At 38.5% G+C, this 21,941-nt stretch overlaps 1 protein-coding gene across 2 annotated transcripts in view; it reads right to left on the reverse strand.

The window, feature by feature from the left end:
• The window catches only part of PTPRO (protein tyrosine phosphatase receptor type O), a gene marked incomplete at both ends in the record, with an annotated part of 223,204 nt that extends 201,673 nt beyond the window's left edge, over window positions 1-21,531 (reverse strand). For both annotated transcript variants that reach the window (XM_084255654.1, XM_084255653.1), the window contains one exon: window positions 21,457-21,531. In XM_084255654.1, coding sequence (XP_084111780.1) covers window positions 21,457-21,531 — 75 coding nt within the window. The remainder of the gene's footprint in view (window positions 1-21,456) is intronic.
• Between the last annotated feature and the right edge of the window lie 410 nt (window positions 21,532-21,941).

Here is a 21,941-nt window from a genome sequence, read left to right on the forward strand (position 1 = left end):
GTCTGGGAACATGTGACTGACAGCCTACTTCACAAAAAAGAAAGATTTTGGATGAACAGGAATCAAATGTCCAGGGGTAACCCACACCCCACTTCTGTCCAAGTGGCTGTGCCCATCAAGGACTTAGAAACAGGCTCAATAACCTGTGTCTCAGGAAATTTCTGTCATAAGAGGAAGAGGCAGAAGTTGCAAACTAGTGAATGGGACAAGAAAATTCATATCAGAACTGTCACCTGCAGCAGAGTGTACATGGGTATTATGGTCAAATGGTCTGGAGTTTTATTCCTAACCATCAGAACTCCTAGTTGCCCCATTATGGAAATGGTGATCATGATATACAAAAAATATAAGAGAGCACATATGTGAAGTCCCTGGGTGAAGCCCCCAATAAACGGCAGCCACTCAATAAATGATAGTGATGTCAGTGCCATCATCATCATTTTCAATAAGGCAAAGGGTCTGGAAGAACATATTTCCTCATTTCTGCCTGAGATACTTGGGACTGGATGGTTTCCTTTGGGAAGCCCCTGATATACTAATGCTACACTATTGGTAGGATCCCGATTGTTAAACAGATAGCATATTTATGACTATAACAGAGAGGGGTAGCTCCCCTATTTAGCTCTGACGTACAGAATCTAATTTTAACTTGTAGTTGTAAATAAAGTACAAAAACACAGAAGAAACTCTACAATTGTGAGGGCATCTAGACATGAAATATAATTACTATAACAAACATGGCAAATTTTTAGTCACATACAGAGGATATGAATTTGAAAGTATGCTGACAGTTACAACTTGTCTTGAAAAAAATCCATTTATCTCAAAGACTGCATACAGATTAATGCATAAACAACACGATCCAGGGGAATTTAAGTCTAGGGACTAATTTACTGAACTACCCAAGCAACAGAGGATTATTTTATCTAATTAAGACAGAGCACACGTATTTAGAATTAAGCATTTGCATTTAACAGCAAATTCAGAATTATAAAAGCAATTAAAGCTAAAATGAGGTATGATAATTTCTTTCCTGCATGCCATTGCTGAGCTAAAGCTCATTTTAATGTCTGCTTTGTACATGATTGAACAGAGGGTTATGGATAGAAGCTCAGGGTGGGGCAAAGCCACCTTCGCAACTTTGCTTCCCACCACCCTTCCTCAATACCTGATTTCACCTGGCCTGTTCTAGACAAATCTCTGAAATATGACTAACATTTTCCCACCTTCTTTCTTTTGTTCTTCTGTTTCTCCAATCTATAATATTTTCCTGAGCCCAGTCAGTGTATCTGAACTCTTATCACACATAAGATTCAGTTTAAAATTTGCCTTCCTTCATGGAACCACTGTTCCTTCAAGGCTAAGAGTCTTCTCTTTCCTGGACCAACTTCCAGAACACTTGGCTGCATGTCGTTGTCTGCCTTCTATATTACTATTTCAAGCTGCTTTTAGGGGATAAAGCCATACATTACTCTTTAACCTGTTACATGGTAAGGTTATTTTCCCTTATATTATAACTTCCTGAGAACTCAAGTTTGCTTTATACTATCAGAAATGATAAATACTGTTCTTAATTATATGTTTAATTTGATGACTGACTGTGAAATATTTAAACATCTACTCATCTCCCTAACTCCTCCATTCACCACCCCTATTTCAATTAAGTCTCCTAGGCTTGCCTTTTATTGTCTTTCATTCTAATTTATTTCTATTATTTCTAGATGTTATGTAGTAATTGCTAAAAGAATGGAATAATGACATTACTTCATCAATCAATAAAGTATTTTGCCTTTACCTCCCACAATGGTAATTTCCGTGACTCCATTTTTAACTGATTCTCTGAAGAGTCATTAAAATGTTGTCTTTGTCTTTAACATGGGTCTTACGGGAACAATGGACAGGAATGCCTGAATGCTTTAACTTTTAGTCCTTTCTAGAACTCAGCAGATGAATCTCATAAAATATAGTTCAATATGCAATCTAGCTCATAATGCATTTGAGTTTGCAGCTAATGGAGTTTTATTAAGGTCCTTATGTTTTTAGTGTATTTTCCTGAGTTTTTTTTTTTTTTTTCCACATTTGCTCACATAGCCTTACTTCCCCTGCAAGTGTACTGTCCTTGAGAGACAGTGCTAGTAAGAGGTTATATCTGTCTGCTGGTGAGTTAAAATACCTAGCAGAGTGGTAGACACAAAAACACAAACATACCAAAGCAAGGTAAAATATAAGGCTTTTTAACCTTTATCTTTGTGATAACTAAAGATTTATAGGAAGTTGCAAAAACATGTATGGGAGGGTCCTATGTACTCTGTACTCTGTCTCTCCAGGATTGACATCTCATATATCATCTCCAAAGAGGAAATGCAAATGGCCAACAGGCATATGAAAAAATGTTCAGCATCACTTGTAATCAGTGAAACGCAAATCAAAACTACAATGAGGGCCTCCCCGGTGGCGCAGCAGTTGAGCGCTGGGTTGCGAAGCTGCCCGCGGCCTCTGCGGCGCTGGTTCCATCCCCGGCTGCTCCCCGGCCACCTGAGGAGGGTCCCACATGGCGCGCAGACCTCTCCTGCCGCCCGCTGCTCCCCTCAGCAGTGTACTTCGGTCCTTCTGCCTGCTCTGCTCCCCGCTCTGGCTCTGGTGAATTCTCTCACCCTCCTGTGCTTCTGACTGTACCCAGTGCATGTATAAACAAAACAAACAAACAAATAAATAAATAAATAAAACATGCCTCTATTTAAAAATAAATAAATAAATTAATTAATTAATTAAAAAAAACTACAATGAGATACCATCTCACACCAGTGAGAATGGCAAATATTAAAAAAACTAGCAACAACAAATGTTGGTGAGGATGTGGAGAAAAAGGAACTCTCCTGCACTGCTGGTGGGAGCGCAAACTGGTCCAACCACTATGGAAATCTGTGTGGAAATTCCTCAATCTGTTAAAGGTAGAGCTTCCATATGATCCAGCAATTCCACTCCTAGGTATTTACCCAAACAACACAGTAACATTAATTCAAAAGAGCACCTGCAGCCCTATGTTTATAGCAGCACTATATACAATAGGAAAGCTATGGAAACAATCCAAATGCCCAAAAATAGATGACTGGATCAAGAAGATGTGGTACATATACACAATGGAATATTACTCAGCAATCCAAAAAGATAAACTCATTCCTGTAATACCCAACCACCACAGGAAGACACAAATCTTCCATTATTACAACTCTTCCTCATGCTACTCTCTTATAGCCAGGTACACCCCTTCTCCCATTCAATCTCTAATATTGCAACCAAAAATTTACTCTCTAGCTCCATAATTTTGCTATTTCAAGGATGTTGGAGAAATTGGATCATATAATATGCATCTTTTTCACATTAACTTTTTAAATTTGTATAATTAAGATTCATTCAAGTTGCTATATGTATCCAAAGTTTATTCTTTTTCATTGCTGAGTAGTATCTCAATGGCATGGAAATATCAAAATTTGTGTTTCACCAGTCATCCATTAAGGCACAATTTGGTTATTTTTAGATTTTGGTTAGTATAAACAAAGCTGCTACAAACATATGCTTTAGTTTACATATGCTTTAGTTTTTGATGTAGGTAATTACAACTCCTCTTATATGGCTAATTCATCTTATTTAGAACAGAGGTTTTCAGAAATAGGTGTGTTGAGTCAGGAGATAGTTCCTACATTGCATCAGCCATGTTTGTTAGAATGTTCAGGAAGGAATACACATCTGTCCAGGTTTTCCCAGAACACACTAATTTATGTCTGCTATCCTGGCATACCTTCACTCTTGAAAGTGCCCAGGTTGGTGTATAAATTATAAATCACTCTGATTCATTTTATTTATTTTTTTATTTGTTTGTTTGTTTGTTTTTGTTTATACATGCACTGGGTACAGTCAGAAGCGCGGGAGGGTGAGAGAATTCACCAGAGCCAGAGCAGGGAGCAGAACAGGCAGAAGGACCAAAGTACACTGCTGAGGGGAGCAGCAGGTGTGGCAGGAGAGGTCTGTGCGCCATGTGGGACCCTCCTCCGGTGGCCGGGGAGCAGCCGGGGATCGAACCAGCGCCGCAGATGCCGCGGGCAGCTTCACAACACAGCGCTCTACTGCTGCGCCACCGGAGAGGCCCCACTCTGATTCTTATTACTTAAAACTTCCAAGCATCACTATTATGCCTGCCTGACCACGGTGGAATTGAACTTCAGCAGACTGCTGTTTTGTAATCGGTGTGAGTGCCTATGGACTGACTCTCTGGACTCTGAGAAATGAGATCATTTTCATGAAATGAAAGATAGTCATGCTGAAGTTTCTACTATTTCTACTCTTTCTCTTATACTAGAAAATATTTCTTCTTGTAAGTCAGTTGTATGCTTGAGGATAGCTTCCAAGCTTATGTTTTAGCTCCACAAATGAAGAGAAGTGTAGTCTTCCCAACCACTGCCAGTTTGAAAGTTATTGCAGGTGTAAGTTTTGATGAGTCTGGATCAGAGATGGTGTTCATAAGATGCAGTCCCAAAATGGCTTAGCTTGGCTCAGTTGACCCCTTGACTGATCATTCTGTCCAAAACACTGAGGTCAAGTAGGAGGATGGTATCCCCCTTTCAGAACAGAAAGATCAAAATGTTTTCCTCTCAGGGGAGAGGGAGAGAGAGGGGGAGAAGGAACAACAAGAGAGTTGGGGGAAGGGAGGACATGGCAGAGTTGGTGACGGGAAGAATGGTGATTCAGGTAGTCACGGAATTTGTCTTTTATGAAGAGGTCAGTACACAATCAAATGCCACACAGCTAGCACAAAGCACAACCAGAATTCAATCTGATATCATTCTGACTAGAAAATTTATAGTTATGAGATTTTTTATAAATAGTATTTAGATGTGAAGAAATTGGAAATATATGCTTATCAATATAAGTAAAGTTTTTCCATGTGGGTAATTCTTAAGTATAATGAGAGGCACGTAGAGGACACACCATTGTTACGGTCAATGGCTATGATTATCTGTGTCCTTAACTAAAGCAAACACAACTGGAAACAATACAACTGGCCAACAGATTCTAGTTTAATGTCCTAAATTGCAGAGGACTAAAAATGTTCAGATCTTGAAAAAAACTATTATAATACATTTAAGTGAAAAGAGTATGCAAAAACAGGAGGACAGTTTGATACATTTTTTTTACATACACACTCAGATACACAGACATAGGAAAAAAAAATTGGAATGCTGTATCCCCAGATGGTAGTTACTTTGAAATAGTGTGTGTAGGAATGATAATTTCTTCTTTATCTGCCTATATTTTATATATTTTGCACAGTGAACATGCATTATTTTTTGAATTCCATACCTATTATTATAAAAGCCCTATGTATAGCAAGGCATTTCTAATTCAGATTTACTTAAAGATTTTAAATTAAGAGTTCCCTCCTTCTTAGAAGAAGAGACAAAGAAATGGAAAGATATTCCATATTCACAGGTTGGAAGAATTAACATTGCTAAAATGGCCATCTTACCCAAAGCAACATATGGATTCAGTGTAATCCCTATCAAAGCTTCAATAGCATCCTTTAAAGACAAGAACAAACATTACCGAAATTTGGAGGAAAGGGAGCTGTTGTATACTTTTGATGGGAACGTAGACTGGTCCAATCCTTATAGAAAACAGTATGCAGGTTTCTCAAAACATTAAAAATACATCTACTGTATAACCCAGCAATGCACTCCTAGTATCTGCCCAGTGATTTGAAGGGAGATACGAACTCTATGTTAACTGCAGCACTATTTACAATGGCTAAGTTATGGAAACAACTTAAGTGCCCAGGGACAGACGAGTGTATTAAGAAGATGTGGTATATACACAATGGAATATTGCCTAGCTATAAAAAAAAAATGGACTCTTGCCATTTGTAGCAAAATAAGTCACAAGGAGAAAAACAAATACTAGATGGTATCACTTATTGTGAAATATAGAGAAACAAAACAAACATCAATCAGAACCAAATATCATATATATATATAATATCATATATATATGATTCAGAGGAATATGATCATATATATATATACACACATATACTGTTATAAACCAATGTTACCTCAATTAAAAAAAAATTCTCTTCCTCAAAACAAGGAGCCACAGAGTAAAAAGGGTAGTTGAAGACCTTACCATAGCAACAAATATTTCAATAGAAACGTTTTCATTATTTTACCAATTAACTTTAAAAAAACCCAAAAGATTTATTTTCATCAATCAGATGAAAAACAACTTTCAAGATACAGCTAACTTTTGTTAGTTTCAAATACATAAAAAGTGAGTTTAGGAAAGCAACCTGGAGCACATCCAAAGAGTGGTGAATTTTAGCAAATGTAACAGTTTTGGCTAACTAAAAGGAAATATATAACCTAAGTTTTTAGAATGAAGTCCACAGTGCTTAATATTTGAATTCATTCTAGACCACTTCGACAATTCTCTGTCTCCATCCTACAAATCCCAAGAATCTAACCATTTTGAAAATAGCCTATCATCGTTTCTGAAAGACTAATTAAAAATTATAATTTAGTTAGGGGAAATTCCCTATGACAAAGTGAAATAAACTTGGCAATATTTCATATAATGTTTATATGTAAATAACTCTATTGCACCAGTGCATTTAACAATGCCCTGTTTTTTTCTATAATCTTGTAAGGGAGGACCACATGACTCACTGTTAATAACACATGACTAACAATATACAGTTCCCCTGGTCTTTATTATTCACCTTTCTAATCAATTAACCTTCAGAAATTTAGAAACCAATTTTTCCTCCTACATTAAAATTTAGGAATTTTAAGTAATGATGTTAAAGTGGATTATAAATATGATGCCTCTACTTTTTGGTATTTGGCAAGAACATCCCTACTTTTGAGTACATTTTTGTTTTCAGCACATTATCAACCTAGACAGAAAACCCATAGTAATATTACTAGAATGCTTATTTTATGGAACATCAGCTTGACTTAAATAGGAAATTTCTGGTTTATCTTACAGAAAAGATGACAAATAACAATCATCCTCATTCTGGCTCAGAGACGAAATTTCTTGGAAATTTTTATTTGATATATAAAAATATTACATTTTTCTTTTAATCAGAGTTATTACTGTTATAGTTTACTCTTCAGAGCATTGGTTCTTATCAAAAATTCGTGGAAAGGAGACCCTCTTTCTAGTCATGTAAGCAAGTATATGAAGATCTGATCACAATTTTCTTTCTATTTCGACTTTAGAGGATCTATCGGTTTATCAGCAAACAAAAACAAAACTAAAGTCACAGAAAAATAATTACAACTAATCCAAATGTCTGTGTTTTACCAGTACATTTCAAAATAATGTAATACCTTTTAATTCTCTAGTGAAATACTGAATTATCTAAGTAATAGCATTGATTTTAAGCACACATTTTTGTCTTCGGAAATTTTGACAATCCAGGCTTTTGGTGCATATGTGCTAATATTTTAATGAATGCAGTGCTAATTTAATCAGATTAGTTAACTCATTGCCCATGTTTGAATAAGACAATATTTATTATCTCGTTTTTCAACTAAGTGTGAAAATTACATTTGTTTCTATATAAAATTACCTGATGGAACCTTTCTAGGAAAAGACATTTATTTTGAAAAATCCACTTGAAAACTCCTGATGTATCATATGTATTTTAAAAAATAAAAATATCATTTTCAAAAATAAGTAAAATCATAAGTTTTAAGTACTGATGAAAAATAGTATCAGCTGAGCAGCAATTTAGTCACGTGAGTTTCCAGAAATGTCTTTTGAGTCTGGAGCCAATCTGGGTATCTCAACATGCATAGTAAGAGAAAAATGAGGGAAAACATGATTTAAAAATTCTTTTCATTTTAATGTTTTCAAATTATAGAGCCAAGAAAAGACCATTTTAGATTAAAAAAAAAACTCAGAAAACTACTTTGCTTTAGAAGTTAAAGTAAATTATGTGCACAGTGAATGAATAAGATAGAGAATAGATGATCAGCAAAGCTGAGTTTTTCTTCATTTACAGATGAGGCTTCGTCACATAAGAGAGCCCAGCAATTACTTGGACATACATCATTTGTCCTCAATGATTTATTCTGCCCTAATAAAATGGCAAGAGAAAAATGTGTGAGGAACCCTATCTTGATGTCTAATAGTCCATTTTCACTTGTGGTGATAAGTCCTCTGCTTCCGTCACAAGACCAACAGAACAGCAACTCAGGTGATCTCCCCATTCTGACTGACCGCACTCCCTCCCCAACCCCCCCTCAGTGCTGCCTGCCTGAGATACTCCCTGCTAATTCATCTCCCTGTGCATAAGCTCCATTCCCACCATACACACTTCTGTCCTGCTCCTCCTCTGTCTTGAGTCTGTCTGACCATACTTCTGTCTGACCTCTCTCACTTACTAATTTAACCCCCATTCAGCAAATATTTCTGAGCATCTCCCATGGGCCAGGCACTCTCCCAACAGCTGAGGATACAACAGTGAACAAAATATATAGTCTTTGCTCTCATGGCTCTATGAGCATTCCAAAGGAGGAACTTAATAAGAGCTAACATAATGTCTGATGGTGATTGATGCATTCACTAAAGAAAATAAACCAGGGTAAAAATGGCAAGATTTTAGAGTGATGGGGTGATTTAGTTTGGTTGATCAGCAAAGACAATGTTGAGGAAATGCTATTTGAGCAGAAATTGAAATAAAGTCCAGCCTGCATTTATAGAATGCTAACAATGCACTAAGTATTCTTCTCACTCTAATACATTCAGCTGCTACCACAGATCATTGTGGAGTCCCTTTGGGTAGAATGAGAATTGTCTTCTACCCAAGTGAGGATTGCGGTCATGAAAGAGAAGGAAGGAAAATGGGCAGAAACTTGGGCTGGTATGAACAGCTGGATGTGGTGTGATAGAGGGCTAAGTACAGGGCAGAAATGACAGGCACATTATAAACGGTCAGATCGATTGGCAAGCAGTTACTCAGAACAGGCAGGAAGCCATAGGTGAAAGCTTTGACTAGAATCTGTTCATCTCAATTCCAAACCAACCAACCAAATGGCTGTCTGAAGTGGAACCACCACCACTCAGCTGAGAGCAATCCCCCATTTGTGAGCAATGGGGAGCAGACCTAAGCATCAGCATGAGTTCTGAATTGGTATGGTTTTTGAGAAGTATGGTTTTATGAGTGAAAGAAATATTTTAAGGTAATCATATAATAAAATGGTATTAAAATGAATTTGCCATCTTTTTTTAAATTTTATTTATTTATTTATTTATATAAATAATAAATTTTATTTTTATATTCCCCATACAATTGCAGCCCCCCCCATTCTAACCCCAATCGCTCCCCTCCCGCCCCCGCCCCCCTAAAAGTGTCTCTGGTTCATAGTTTTTTGTTGATTTTGATTTTCACTTTCTTATAGTTAATCATTTTCCTGGTCCCTTATTTAAGTTTTCTAGATTCCTGCTATGAGTGAGACCATCCGGTATTTTTCTTTTTCTTTCTGGCTTATTTCACTAAGCATGATCCCTTCCAGCGCCATCCATGTTGCTGCAAATTGCATGTGTTTATCTTTTTTGAATGCTGAGTAATATTCCATGGTATATATGTACCACATCTTCTTGACACATCCATTTTTGGGCATTTGGGTTGTTTCCAAAGCTTAGCTATTGTAAACAGTGCTGCTATAAACATAGGGGTGCAGGTGTTCTTTGGAATTGATGTTTCTGTGTCCTTTGGGTAAATACCTAGGAGTGGAATTGCTGGATCATATGGAAGCTCTATGTTTAGTAGGTCCAGAAATCTCCACACAGCTCTCCACAGTGGTTGGACCAGTTTGCACTCCCACCAACAGTGCAGAAGAGTTCCTTTTTCTCCACACCCTCGCCAACATTTGTTGTTGCTAGTTTTTTTAATATGTGCCATTCTCACTGGTGTAAGATGGTATCTCATGGTAGTTTTGATTTGCATTTCCCTGATGACAAGTGATGTTGAACATTTTTTCATATGCCTGTTGGCCATTTGCATTTCCTCTTCAGAGAAGTTTCTATTTAGCTCTTCTGCCCATTTTTTGACTGGATAATTTTCTTTGTTGTTGTTGAGTCTCATCAGCTCTTTGCAGATTTTTGTGATCAGTCCTTTATCATTAGTGTTGGGTGCAAAAATGTTCTCCCAGTTGGTGGGGTTTCTCTTTGTTTTTGTTATTGTCTCTTTTGCTGTGCAGAAGCTCTTTAATTTGATGTAGTCCCAGCTGTTTATCTTTGCCTTCACTATCACTGCTTTGGGTGATGTGTCTGTAAAGATGTCTTTGATGTGCAAATCACGTAGTGTTTCGCCTATATTTCCTTCTATATATTTTATGGTTTCAGGTCTTATGTCAAGTTCTTTAATCCATTTTGAGTTGATTTTTGTGTATGGTGTGAGGTAGTGGTCAAGCTTCATTCTTTTGGATGTAGCAACCCAGTTTTCCCAGCACCATTTATTGAACAAACTTTCTTTGCTCCAATGCATAGTCTTTGCTCCTTTGTCAAAGATTAGTTGACCATAAATCTGTGGGTTTATTTCTGGATTTTCTATTCGATTCCATTGGTTAGTATGTCTGTTCTTGTTCCAATACCATGCAGTTTTGATGATTATGGCTTTGTAGTATAGTTTGAAGTCTGGGAGTCTGATGCCTCCATTTCCTTCTTTTTTTTTTCAGGAGAGCTTTGGCTATTCGGGGTTTTTGGTGATTCCATATGAATTTCATCAATAATTGTTCTATTTCTTTGAAGAATGACATTGAAATTTTGATTGGAATAGCATTGAATCGGTATATTGCTTTTGGTAGGATGGCCATTTTAATAATGTTTATTCTTCCAATCCATGAGCAGGGGATGTCTTTCCATTTCTTTGTGTCTTCTTCTATTTCTTTTAACAGTGTTTTATAATTTTCTTTGTATAGGTCCTTTACGTCTTTTGTTAGATTTATTCCCAAATATTTGATTTTTTTTTGTTTCGATAATAAAAGGGATTTTTTTTTTATTTCTTCTTCTTCAGATTTATTGTTTGTGTATAGGAAGGCTACTGACTTTTGCGTGTTGATTTTGTATCCTGCCACTTTACTGAATTGATTGATAAGTTGAATTAGTTTTTCTGTGGAGTTTTTGGGGTTCTCTATGTATATTATCATATCATCTGCAGAATTTGCCATCTTTTTAAGAGTCAAAACCTGGGAAAAAATTATTGCATGTTCAATTTCCAAACCCATAATCAGTACAATCCATTACATGAAGATAACATACACTTTTTTTCCTCTAAGATAGTTTCCTGAATATTACTCTGCTAAGAGAATTGGGAGCCATTGCTATAATTTAAGCAAATTCATTTGATTCTGAGATTTGAATTATAAAATTATAATCACTCTTGCTACCATGCTTTGCATATTATGATTGCATTTCCCATTTTATTAAAAAAATAAAAATAGTATCTATTTTACAAGCATAGTCATTGTTTCTTAGAGTGTATTCAATAGTCCCATAAGTTATTTTTGGAAAAAAGATTCTGTAATCAAATTTGATAAATGATACACACTAGACTCCCTTCCAGAAGACATAGCGCCTAAGATCTCTCTACTGTGTTTGAGGCTATTGACCAATTGCTCCCAATAAGAATTTCCCAGAAGTGGATTTCCTTGATCCTGCTTTTCTCTTGTACCTGTCTGCTTCTTTATCTTCTTAAATGTTGGTGCTCCTCAAGGCCTAGTAACAAAATAAAGATACTGAGAAATCCTGGTACAAAAAAAAAAAAAAAGAAATGAATTGATATTAGGTTTTTTTTTAAGATTTATTTATTTATTTAGGCATCCAAGAGATGGGGTACAGGCCAGAGATGTGGGGGGTGAGAGGATTCACCAGAGACAGAGTGGGAAACAGAACATGCCGACTGACTGAAATACACTGATGAGGGGAGCAGCGGGAGAGACAGGAGGGGTCTGCCTCACCATGTGGGTTGCTCCCTGGCCTGCCATCGAACTCATGCTGCAGAAGCTGTGGATTGCTTCATAGTGCAGTGCCTAACCCCTTGTGCCACCAGGGCGGCCCCCGATACTAGTTTTTTAAAGTCAAATGAGGTATTTCCTAAATCTGTCACCAGAAGTATTTATTTTTAATAACATCATTAATGTTGCAAGTTCTGTGTTCTAGGCAGTACATTTTGGGAGATGATGCTCTGCACACCTTTTTATTGTTCTTCCTCTTTGACTTTGCTTTGCCTACTTTTGCTATTCCATTTCTTTCCTTTTTCTCTCTCTATATAAATTTCAGTAAGTGCTGACTGTATCCTAAGTAGCATTTAAAGTGCTTTATAGTGATTATCTCACTTATTCCTGGACAATGATCCTATGAGGTAAATACATAGGGACCCTAGAGAGGTGAAACCATTGCCCCGGGCCTGCTGCTGGTAAATGCCATGGTTGAGATAGCCCAGATGGAAATCAAGTCTCTCTGATAACATGTCCTTGCTCTTTAAAAAAAATATATATTTATTTATGCCTGCAAGAACTGGGGTACAGGCCAGAGGTGTGGGGATAAGAGGACTCACCAGAGACATAGTGGGGAACAGAACAGGCAGACTGAGTAAAATATACTGCTGAGGGGAGCAGCGGGCAAGACAGGAGAGGTCCACCATGCCATGTGGGTAGCTCCCTGGCTAGGGATCGAACTCATGCTGCAGTGGCTGCGGAGAGCTTCACAGGTTGCATCTTAACTCTCTGTGCCACCACGAAGGCCCCAGGATGTACTTGCTCTTAGCAAATACGTAGCCAGTTCTCAACTCTTTAACTCCCAGAAGCAAGCTATCCCTCTCAAGCTCTACAGAGACCAACAGCCTACCTATTTTCCAATCCACACTTTTCATCCCTTAAGTTTATAAGATCTCGCTACTGTGTTTGAGGCTATTGGCCAATTGCTCCCACTAAGAATTTCCCAGAAATGGATTCCCTTGATCCTGCTATCCTCTTGTACCTGTCTGCTTCTCTATCTTCTTAAAAGTTGGTGCTCCTCAAGGCCCCATCCTGCCCCATCGCCCGCTCTACTGGTTCACCCTCATTCATGACTCCAAGTCTGCCCTCTCCCCTAAATGCCGGACCTTCGTCCAGGTGCCTGTTCTCTACAGGTGCTTCAAAGTGAAGAGGTATTCCATTAATCTTAAGTCCTATATCAGCCTGTTCTCAACAGGATACTTAAAAGAAATTCTAAGAGTTTAATCAAGAGACTTTTACCAAAGGAATGATGATATTAAGCAGGGATGCAAGGAACCCAGTAGTAAAAAGTTGTTACTCTAAAGGACAAGGGGAGGGAGCTGTCTCTAGAACCTGGTCAGTTCTAAGAAGGGGTGGACTACAGGGTTGGAAGAGAGAATGAACTCACTTCCTAGCTAAGGCCAGCCAGAGTGGAGACTGCAAAGTAAGAGCTTTGTTTTTCTCTCCTTCCAGTAATCTTCTGCTAGTAGCTTCTACTAGTCAAACTCATACAGGTCAAAGGGTAAGGGAGGCTGAAAAAGTGGTCCCTGTAGGGAATTTTCCTGGTACTGTGCAGGATGAGAAAGGGGTAAGGGCATCTGGAGGCAAACAGACACTAGGCAGCACACATGCACTATCCCAGGCAGAGGCAGGCACGTGGGGTAGGTGGAGTATGCCCCGGACTCCTCTCTCCCCACTTACCCACACTGATCGTTCTTGTCGAATTAGCTCTTTTTACCATGGTCTCTCTTCCTCCAGTTCCTTTACCTCCCTTCCTCATGTTGGCAGTTGTCATCTTCTAACTGGACCATTAAAATAATGAGGCTATTTTAGCTGTTTCCAGGCCTGCTCCACCTTTGGGATAGCCTTTCTTACAGCCAACAGCTCTCTCTAAAATGGCAGAGTTCCCTAAACACTGTCATGCCTTCTCAGCACAGGGCCTTTGTTCAAGTGGTTATGTCTGCTTTACAACCACATTTTTTAACCTGACTCCTATTTGTGTCTTAGGACTCTACTCAGGCACCATCTTATAAGGAATAGTTAAGTGTCTGTCCTCACGCACCCTCTACATTCCTGTATTAAAGCAACAACAAACCTGACCGCACTTTAATGATATTTCCTCCTTCCATATCTATTTCCCCATTATGGCATTTGTGGTATTTTACTGAATTTTATTCATTCCAGTATCTACAACATCTAGTACAATTCCTGGCACACAATAGATGCCCAATGCATGTTTCATTAACAGAATGGGATTGGGCAGTTAATCATTCTTCTGGAATCCAAAAGACAGCTTAATATTGAAGAAGAAAAACAACATCTTAATGTTTGAGGAAAGCCAAGAAAGCTATAGGATCCTCTTTCAAAGAAACTAAAAGACAAGGAGAGATTCATGAGAAGCCAAGCCCAGGTCAAAAAAGAAGAGTTTATCAAAGCGGAATCCTTAATTCAGAAAGTCAGGTACAAGGAGTTAGGAGCCAGATCTCAGATAGGACCAAATTTATAAAGGACTTTGAAGGTTCTGTGGGATCCTCTAAAAATTAGTTTGTGTGTGCCAGTCACAAGCTCCCAGAGGTGGTGGTACCACGAGGAAATGACCACCTATGTCGTCAATACACAGTCCCACAGTCAGTCTCTGGGAAGGGTTGTGGGCAAAGGGAGCAGTGACAGATCTTTCTTTGCACTTCATTTGGCCAATAGAAGAGTCATAATAAAGGAACAAGATTAAGGACCTGTTAGACTCATAATATTTTCTCATCCTCACATAAATCACTTATTTAAAAGAAGTCCATGGTTTATAGTTGCTTATTGATTTTGATTTTTACTTTATTAGAATGAGGTTTTTTCCTGGTCCCTTATTTAGGTCTTCTAAATTCCTGCTATGAGTGAGACCATCCAGTATTTTTCTTTTTCTTTCTGGCTTATTTCACTGTGCATGATCCCTTCTAGCTCCATCCATGTTGCTGCAAATTGCATGAGTACACTACAGGGTGGGGGGAGGAGGGAGTAGGATCAAAACAAGATAGGTGGGAATTGTATGGGGACTATAACCAAGATAAAAATGCATACATTGTGCAAAAATAAAAAACGATGTAAAAAATGTGTAAAATAAAATTATATATATATATATTATATATATATATATATACGAAAAAAAGAAGTCCATGGACAGAAAGAGAAAAGAAATAACAAGTCTCAGTTATTTGTGTAACAGTTAAATGAGATAATACAAAAAAGGGAAACATTCATCATTTCAATCACCTATACATTTTTTTGGTTTAAAAAACCCCACAATTCCAATTTTGGAACTCTATTGTAGGTAAAGTATCTACAAAGAGTATCTAAAAAGAGTATCCTTACTCTTTTTATTTATAGTAAAGATACAAAAATTATCAGGTTCATTTTGTTTTAATTTTATGATAGTTTTAAATGAAGTGCACAGCATTCCTATTTGGAAAGCGTGAAAGACCAAATAAATGAAGAATAGTCAATAAGTAAACACATTTATCTGCATATTAATGAAAGATGAAGAGGGATATATGTGTGTGTGTGTATATATATATGTGTGTGTGTGTGTGTTTTCTGCAAATTTCTCTCATTTGAGTCTCTAATTCTCCCTATATCCATTTTCTTATAGAAATTGTCATCCATAATTATAATGCACAATTCAACTCTCAATTCAGAGTCTTATTTCCAGTTCTCACTCTGTTTCTAAAATATTTTTCTAGGCATCTATCAGATTTCTCTCTTTTATCTCAATTTCCTATCAAAAAGGAAAGGAAAGCCTGTTTTATCAAGAAATATCTACATCATTGTTTCAATCCTCCTTTTGTGTGGTGGTTTTAATTTAGTAAGAGGATTTGGCCTTTTAGGGAAGAAGAACAACTAGGGAAAGCAAAAACCTTTCACTGGAGAATTGGATTCTCAAGACATGCAGTAATGATGATTTTCTGACACAGGGTTAAAATATGGCTGTACTCACGGAAATAAATTTGAAAGCACTTTGTTCAGAGGGGGAAAAATAAGGATCAGTGCTCTGGAGACCTATGACAAGTTTGCAAAAGGATAAACTTACTTAATTAGGATCAATTAGTGACTGCAAATTCATGAGAGTTATTTGTTTATCTACATGTTCTCCTGAATGTCTCGTAGAAAAAATATGGAACCTTCTAGAGCCTATAGCACCAAAAGAGAAGAAAACAAGATTCACTATGCTTCCAGCCTCATCCCATCCCTTGCTCATTCTACTTGTCAATTTCCATGTTAATTTTCATTTGGCTCCTCAAATCAATGTCACAGGTGCACAGAAAAAGTTTCTCATATATTCACTTAAGCAGAAAGAGATTACACCAATGGGTCTTCTTTAAGACTTCTTCATAAGACTTTTTTAAGGTACTGGATTATGACTCCTGGTTAAGCACCACCACAAATATAACCAAGATCAGGGTGGGTATAGAAAAGTAATCATCTCTAAGAGCAAAGGTCTGACAAAAATTTGGAAGGATTCCTATTAGAGGAATGCAGAAATCTTTGTCAGTTCTGGTTGATAGTGGTCACAAAAAGAGATGATATAGAAGAAGAAGCAAGGACATTAACCTGCTTATTTGGGTATTGTTTGGAATTGTAGGTCACATATAAAGCTAAGGAAAGCCATTCTCCCCATACTTCAACTCAACTTTGAGCAATATGGACAATCACTTATTTGGGAAAATAGCACATTGGTATTTTGATTTATGATTTTAATAAGTTGTTAATATAAATGACTATAAAATGTTGCTCTTAGTGTTAACTATTGCATTGTAGTTAATGATTCAATTCACATAATAATTTCTCATATTTTTTCCAAAGATATGTTCAAAAGTCAATATTACAATAGATAACATTCTCCATCATAAACAATATACATAATGCCAAAGATTTGAACTCTGTTTATCAACCTTCTATTATATGCCTTATAGCATATAGTAGGCAGAGTAAAGACAAGTACAATAAACATCCCTTTTGTATCAATAAAAAGTCACAACATATTTGTAATTAGATAAATGTACTGTTTTCCAGTAAAGCTCATCATCTGATAGAGGTTATGCCTCTGAACCTACAAAAGCACTGAAACTGTATATTGAGGACACTATATTAGGGAGGAAATGAGAAAGAAATATTTGTGGTCATTGCTACTCAGCCTTCTATTGTATCAACAATTGCATGCAACACCAAAGACCTTTGCAAATCCTCAAGACTCCAGTTGAAATTGTATTTACAATAATCAGGAGTCAATGTGCTTATAATAATAAATACATTTAAGTTTAGCATTTAGATGCCAGGAATAGTGCCAAGTTCAAAAAGAAAGTACATCACATTTTAAAAATGAGAGGGGGGGTGGGTGTACTTTTTTATGGGCCATGTTATTCTTACAATGTGAATTTTTTGTTCTTTAATCAACAACAGTCTTTCACATGACAAAGGACAAAAGCAAACATATTTGCACAGTGGGAAGGATAATCACCTAATTTTCTGCAGACACCCAGCCCAGTGAACCTTGTTCAACTTACTGGAATATTATATGTAAAAGCATTTGGCAGTAACATTTATCAAAGAAGACAGTTGACAAAAGAGTCAATATCAGTAACATCACTGTTAGAAGGGTGATCTAAGCTGCTCCAGAAACGTAAGACGATCATGGCTTCTCTGCCAATATTATATATAAGACAGAATGTGGATAGAAATCTCAACAAGGAAAGTGAAAGTTCGTGTGTTTGTGTGTGTATGTGTGTGTGTGTGTCTGGGGGGTGGGGCTAAGAGGGAGGTAGAAAAAATATGAATACAGGGGCAGAGGCAGGGGAGAAAGGGATGAGAGAGGATAGAAGTCAGTGACAGGAATGGAGAAAGGTAGAGACCTTGGGAAGTAGATATTTCTCCAGAATGAAAGTATTGAGCCAGCATCATAACACTCATGCCTTATGGAATGAAACACAAACCTCTTTTAGAAAATGTCATAGTAAGTCCCTTTCAAATTTAGTGTTCTTTGATTATCTATCAGGTAAGAGCACGAATAGAAGGAAATATAGTGAGGAGGTTAGGAGAGAAAGAAGGCTTCATGCCAAGCCTATGAGTTTAAGGAACATTCCAGTTGACTACTAATGAGCACCATTTCAGGGAAAGCTGAATTTAAATTCCTATGATGTCATACTCTACGATTGGCATCTTGGCTGACAACATACTTATATCGAATGGACTGAGACAGGAAGTAATTTCAGGGAGAGGTTTAATAAAGAAAGAACAGGTGAGAGAAGTCACACTGTTTTCACTGGAATTAGGGGACAATGCACAAAAAGTAAGCCTCACCACATAAATACTCCAATCCTCCATTTATGTAGGTAGAAGATTTGAGATTGGTTGCTCCCAATATATTTGACCATAGAATTCACTTTTGTTTACTATTTTTATGTATACTGTCAATATTGCTATGAAATTTCCAGAGCCAATAAGGTACTTGTGCAACATCAGTTGTGCCGATATTAAGATCATAACAACCAGTAGGTGAATTTAGACAATCTAGAATACCTGATTAAATGTGCCAGTGACAAGCCATGAATAAGGAATAAAGCACCAAGACTTCCATGGCCAGACACACTTAGGCCACCTCAATTAAACTGCTTATAGTCACTTGCACAAATTCAAATTTTCAGACTATTCTACCACTTATACCAGCTGCTTATTTCTGATTTGTGGAAAAGATGAAACTATAAATCAAGCTTCATATTAGGGAATTTTTCTCTTATGTGGAAGATATTTCATATGAATAGTAAGAGACTGACATAATGAGGACTGAGAGATTTTCAGGGGGCAGTTGAGGCATGATTTGTTTTGATTCAGCACACAGACCTTTTTAGATTTTTTTTAAAGATTTATTTATTTATTTATACAAGCACTGGGTACAATCAGAAGCACGGGAGGGTGAGAGAATTTACCAGAGTCAGAGCGGAGGGCAGAACAGATAGAATGATGAAGTACACTGCTGAGGGGAGCAGCGGGTGGCAGGAGAGGTCTGCGTGCCATGAGGGGCCCTCACTGGGTGGCCAGGGATCAAACTGGTGCTGCAGAGGCTGCGGGCAGCTTCGCAACCCAGCGCTCAACCGATGTGCCACTGGGGAGGCCCCCTTTTTAGATCTTATCAGTAAATTTGATCAACAATTTGGTATTTAATCAGGAAATATCCTTCATGTTCCTATCGTCACCTTCATGCTACACCAATTTTAGTGACATTCATCCAGGAACTTGAATACCAAACTATTTCCAAACTATAAGGAAATTATACTTTGTAACCAATATATCATGCAATATACTATTCTGAAGATGTAAATACATCACCCTACATCCTCTTGTGCCCAATTTACCATGTTGAAGAGATCTTGCCAAGAAAACAAAATCAAATGAAACAGCATATGTGAAATTTCTGGGCAGCTGACTTACACATAGTGGGCATTCAGTCTGTATGTGTGCATATATGTATACATATGTATATTCAAGTACATAGATTCATATGAAATTCATATTAAGAACATATATTCAGAATGTATATTTTTCCTTTCTGTACATACTTTATATTCAGGTGACATAAAACACTGAATTTATATAAAGGGTAATGAATTCCTTTACAGAATTATTTGTCCAATTATGATATATTTTTAAATGACACTTTTAGCATTATATTTATGATGTGATGCAGTTTGCCATAATTGACCTTGACCTGAAAAAGTGCAGGCACACACCTATTATTTGGAACAGGGTGAGCCTCTATCACAGTCACTGAGGATACCTAGTTTTTGATTCAAACTTCTGTCACATTTTTTACATCTTAAATGCAATGCTCGACCCCCACTCCCAAATTCACCACTTTAGCATTTCTGGAATTTTCATCCATTATGAAGAATTCAAGTAAGAACCTGTACTTGTGTCAACAATTGGGCTTGGATCAGAGGTCACACATGTAAGCCTGGGCTGTTCCTTAGTATAATGTGAGGTGATTCAATTTCTCATTTTGGATTCATGACAAGTGTTGCACAGCTATGACAGTTCAGGGCAGAATTTCACAAATAGAAAAAATAATAATAGAAAACTTAATCATCTAATGTATCTCTAAAGTGTACTGAAGAGCAGCCTCCTACAGTGAAGATACAAGATCAAGCTTATTCTATGCCAGCTTTATATGAAAGCATTCTCGATGACTTAAGAAAAATGAAAACACATATTGAATAGAGTTTTGGTTCTTACCTGTCATTGTTACTGTTTCTCCCTGAAACTATTTTTTTCTATTTTCCATTAGATAAATAAAAATATGGGGTATTTAAAATTAATGCTGCTCTTAGTCCACTGTCCTGTTCTACTATCTCCTTGTCAAATATTCATAATTAATGATGCATGTAAGCAGGAAGGAACTCTCTGACAAGCATCCACTGACGTTGCCTGCATTTCTAAGGTAGCATCGCGGTGCTGAAAGGATAGCTCCCGGTCACCTGCCCACAGACAAGAGTTTGCTTTGTGAGTAGGAAAAAGGACAGTCAGAACAGAACTAAAGTAGCCCCACGAGTGGTAGAAATTACCTCGTAACTTCACACCACTTTCAGAGGAAACCGCTAGCCAAAATGTCCTTTAAAAATGCACATACACGATAGTTGTCAAACTCGGATTTTTTTTTTTAAATCAGCCCCTTCCTTTTCATATCCCTCAAAGTAAAAACCCTAAAGCAGCAACATTCCACACAAGACACGACAAAGTTAATTGTGCAAGTTTTTCCCCTGCCATTTAAATGCAAAGGTAGCTAGTAGCGTCCTCTGCAAATACCGTCTGGGGACGTCCAGAGACTTTATCAGGGAAATCCTCCCTCGGAGATGAAGACTTGGGGAGAAGAGTTCTCTCCAGACTCAATGGGACACTCCTTATTCAAAGAGAACCATGCTCGTGATCCAGCCTGGCAGCGCATTTGCAACCAAGAGCTCAGTCCCCAGCGTCTAATTCCAGCAGAAGGTAAATTAAGACAAAGCAGCCACACACTCCACAGGGGGGAGGGCGAAAAGGTTAAGCAGCATCAGCGTGCAGTTGCGACCAGAAGGGAAAGTGACCTCATTCTGCGTGAGGATGCACTATTCCACCAGCCCACCTTTGATGTGGATGTCGGCAGCGGCAAAAGCACAAAGGGTGAAGGCTGGAGGGAGCAAACTTCCCTACCCGTCCACCCTGCAGCCGGGAGCTCGCACACGCCCGAACAACAAAGCGTGCCCCAGGCTGCACGGCCGGCGCTGCCCGCGGCCGGGTCACCGCGCCCCGGAGCGCGCTGCTCCCCAGCTGCAGAGCGAGGGCGCCCGCGCACATCCGCAGGCAGGACCGCCGGCAAGGGGGAGGGGATGGTGGGCTTCCCTACCTTGAGCAACACAAAGAGCCAGAGCAGAGGCAGGAGGTGTCGGCCGCCGCGTGTCCTCGTGGGCAGGTGCCCCATCGCGGCGAGGACCAGGGGCCCGAACGGACCGCGGATCTGCCGGGCTCCCCAGGTGGTAGCGCACAATGGCGAACTGGGGCTGCAGCCTCAGACCGTGGGTGCCGAGGCTGCTCCCGGAGGACACATGCTGCCTTCCCGGCCCCCTTGCGACTGCTCCTTTCCTCTTCCGCGCCCGGGGTCCTCCAGGAACGCGCCCCGAGCGGTTGTTCCTCAACAGCTAAGGATGGAGAGGGTGGGGATTGGAGTGGGCGAGGCTCTGCCGCCGCTGCCACCGTGGCTGCGAGAGGGGGTGGGGGTCCGCGTGGTAAGCGAGGGAGGGGGTGCTGCGCCGAGTCCTCCGAGGTCCTTAGGCAGGAGGGACACTCACTCTGGGCTGCAGACTCTCACGGTGACAGCAGCCTCGCAGGGCT

This window comes from Talpa europaea (genome assembly GCF_964194135.1).
Source record: "Talpa europaea genome assembly, chromosome: 15".
Classification (NCBI taxonomy): Eukaryota; Metazoa; Chordata; class Mammalia; order Eulipotyphla; family Talpidae; genus Talpa; species Talpa europaea.